Below are 1,227 nucleotides of genomic sequence, written 5' to 3' on the forward strand. Positions count from 1 at the left end.
CCCAGCGACTTAAGACTGCTTTTGTGGTCCAGGGTCACATTTCTTTAGATAACTATAAATTGCATCAAAACCATTTAATAGATTCAAACGGAATTGTGATTTTTCATAGAAAAACAAACATTTTCTGTCATGCTATCAGGAAACTCCACCAGACACCAATCTGGTCAGATTGCAGGACACAACAGCCAAAGCAGTGATGAAGAAGGACGGCTCCATCTACTGCACCCCTGACACTATTTTTGAGGGTGATTCCTATATTCAGAACTTTCACATTTTTTAAATATTTTTTTCCCTAATTCTGACCATTATTGTATGATTACAGGTTTAGAATTACCAGGGATCAATTACAAATTCAACAGTAAGAAGTACAGGTACTTCTATGGCACCAGGGTGGAGTGGTCGCCATATCCAAGCAAGGTAAATATTTCTAGCATTCTGGACATTTGCAATTATTCAAACCTATTATCTTGCTATCACTGGCACCAATAAAATGCAATAATTTAGCAACATTAGCTCTTGTTATATAGATTGCAAAAGTGGACATAGCTACTAGGACACATCAAGTGTGGATCGAGGAGGAATGTTACCCATCTGAGCCAGTGTTTGTGGCATCTCCAGATGCTGTTGAAGAAGATGATGGTGAGTATATTAGTAATGTTTCTGCATAATAAAAGATTTAAAAGCAAATAGCTAGTTCAGTCATAATGGTGCAGGCTGATAGGTCCTTTAAATGCAATCTGCAGCAGTCACAACACTTATTACATGGCACAAGCTGATTGGCCTCTGCTGATTTTACAGCCAATGAGATTGCTTGCTCAACATTAAAACAGTCTGATTCGGTGTTTGCTGTAAGCTGGTCCTGCAACATGCTATCAGAGTTCCTTTAAGAACCTCCAACTCCCCCAGCTCCACCTGTCTAGAGCTGCTACAGGATTTATGTATCTTACATGCTCATAGCAGTGTGTCTGTGTATCTATTGAAAGTAGCAAGTCCATACTTGCTCTGCAGCAGCAGCATGTTGCAGATCTAAACCAAATACATCTTATCCGTTAACATGCTAAAACTATTGAGAGAGTTGTCATGATTTAACTCTGTTTAAATCAATTGGAAAACTGTGAGCACAAAGTACTACGCAGACCCATTTGTGATCTTCCATCACATTAATGCTTATGAGGAAGATAACCATGTTGTCTTTGACCTGATCACATACCAGGACAGCAATCTATA

General features: G+C 39.0%; 1 protein-coding gene across 1 annotated transcript; it reads left to right on the top strand.

Moving 5' to 3' along the window:
- Positions 1-100: 100 nt before the first annotated feature.
- LOC107682835 (beta,beta-carotene 15,15'-dioxygenase-like) lies at positions 101-639 on the top strand (the record flags this gene model as incomplete). Its single annotated transcript, XM_016478962.1, has 3 exons — positions 101-245; positions 323-417; positions 528-639. Coding segments are annotated over exons 1-3 (256 nt in total), but the record flags the coding sequence as incomplete, so codon positions are not given.
- Between the last annotated feature and the right edge of the window lie 588 nt (positions 640-1,227).

This window comes from Sinocyclocheilus anshuiensis, unplaced genomic scaffold, assembly GCF_001515605.1.
Source record: "Sinocyclocheilus anshuiensis isolate Anshui unplaced genomic scaffold, SAMN03320099.WGS_v1.1 C32642528, whole genome shotgun sequence".
In the NCBI taxonomy this organism is placed as follows: Eukaryota; Metazoa; Chordata; class Actinopteri; order Cypriniformes; family Cyprinidae; genus Sinocyclocheilus; species Sinocyclocheilus anshuiensis.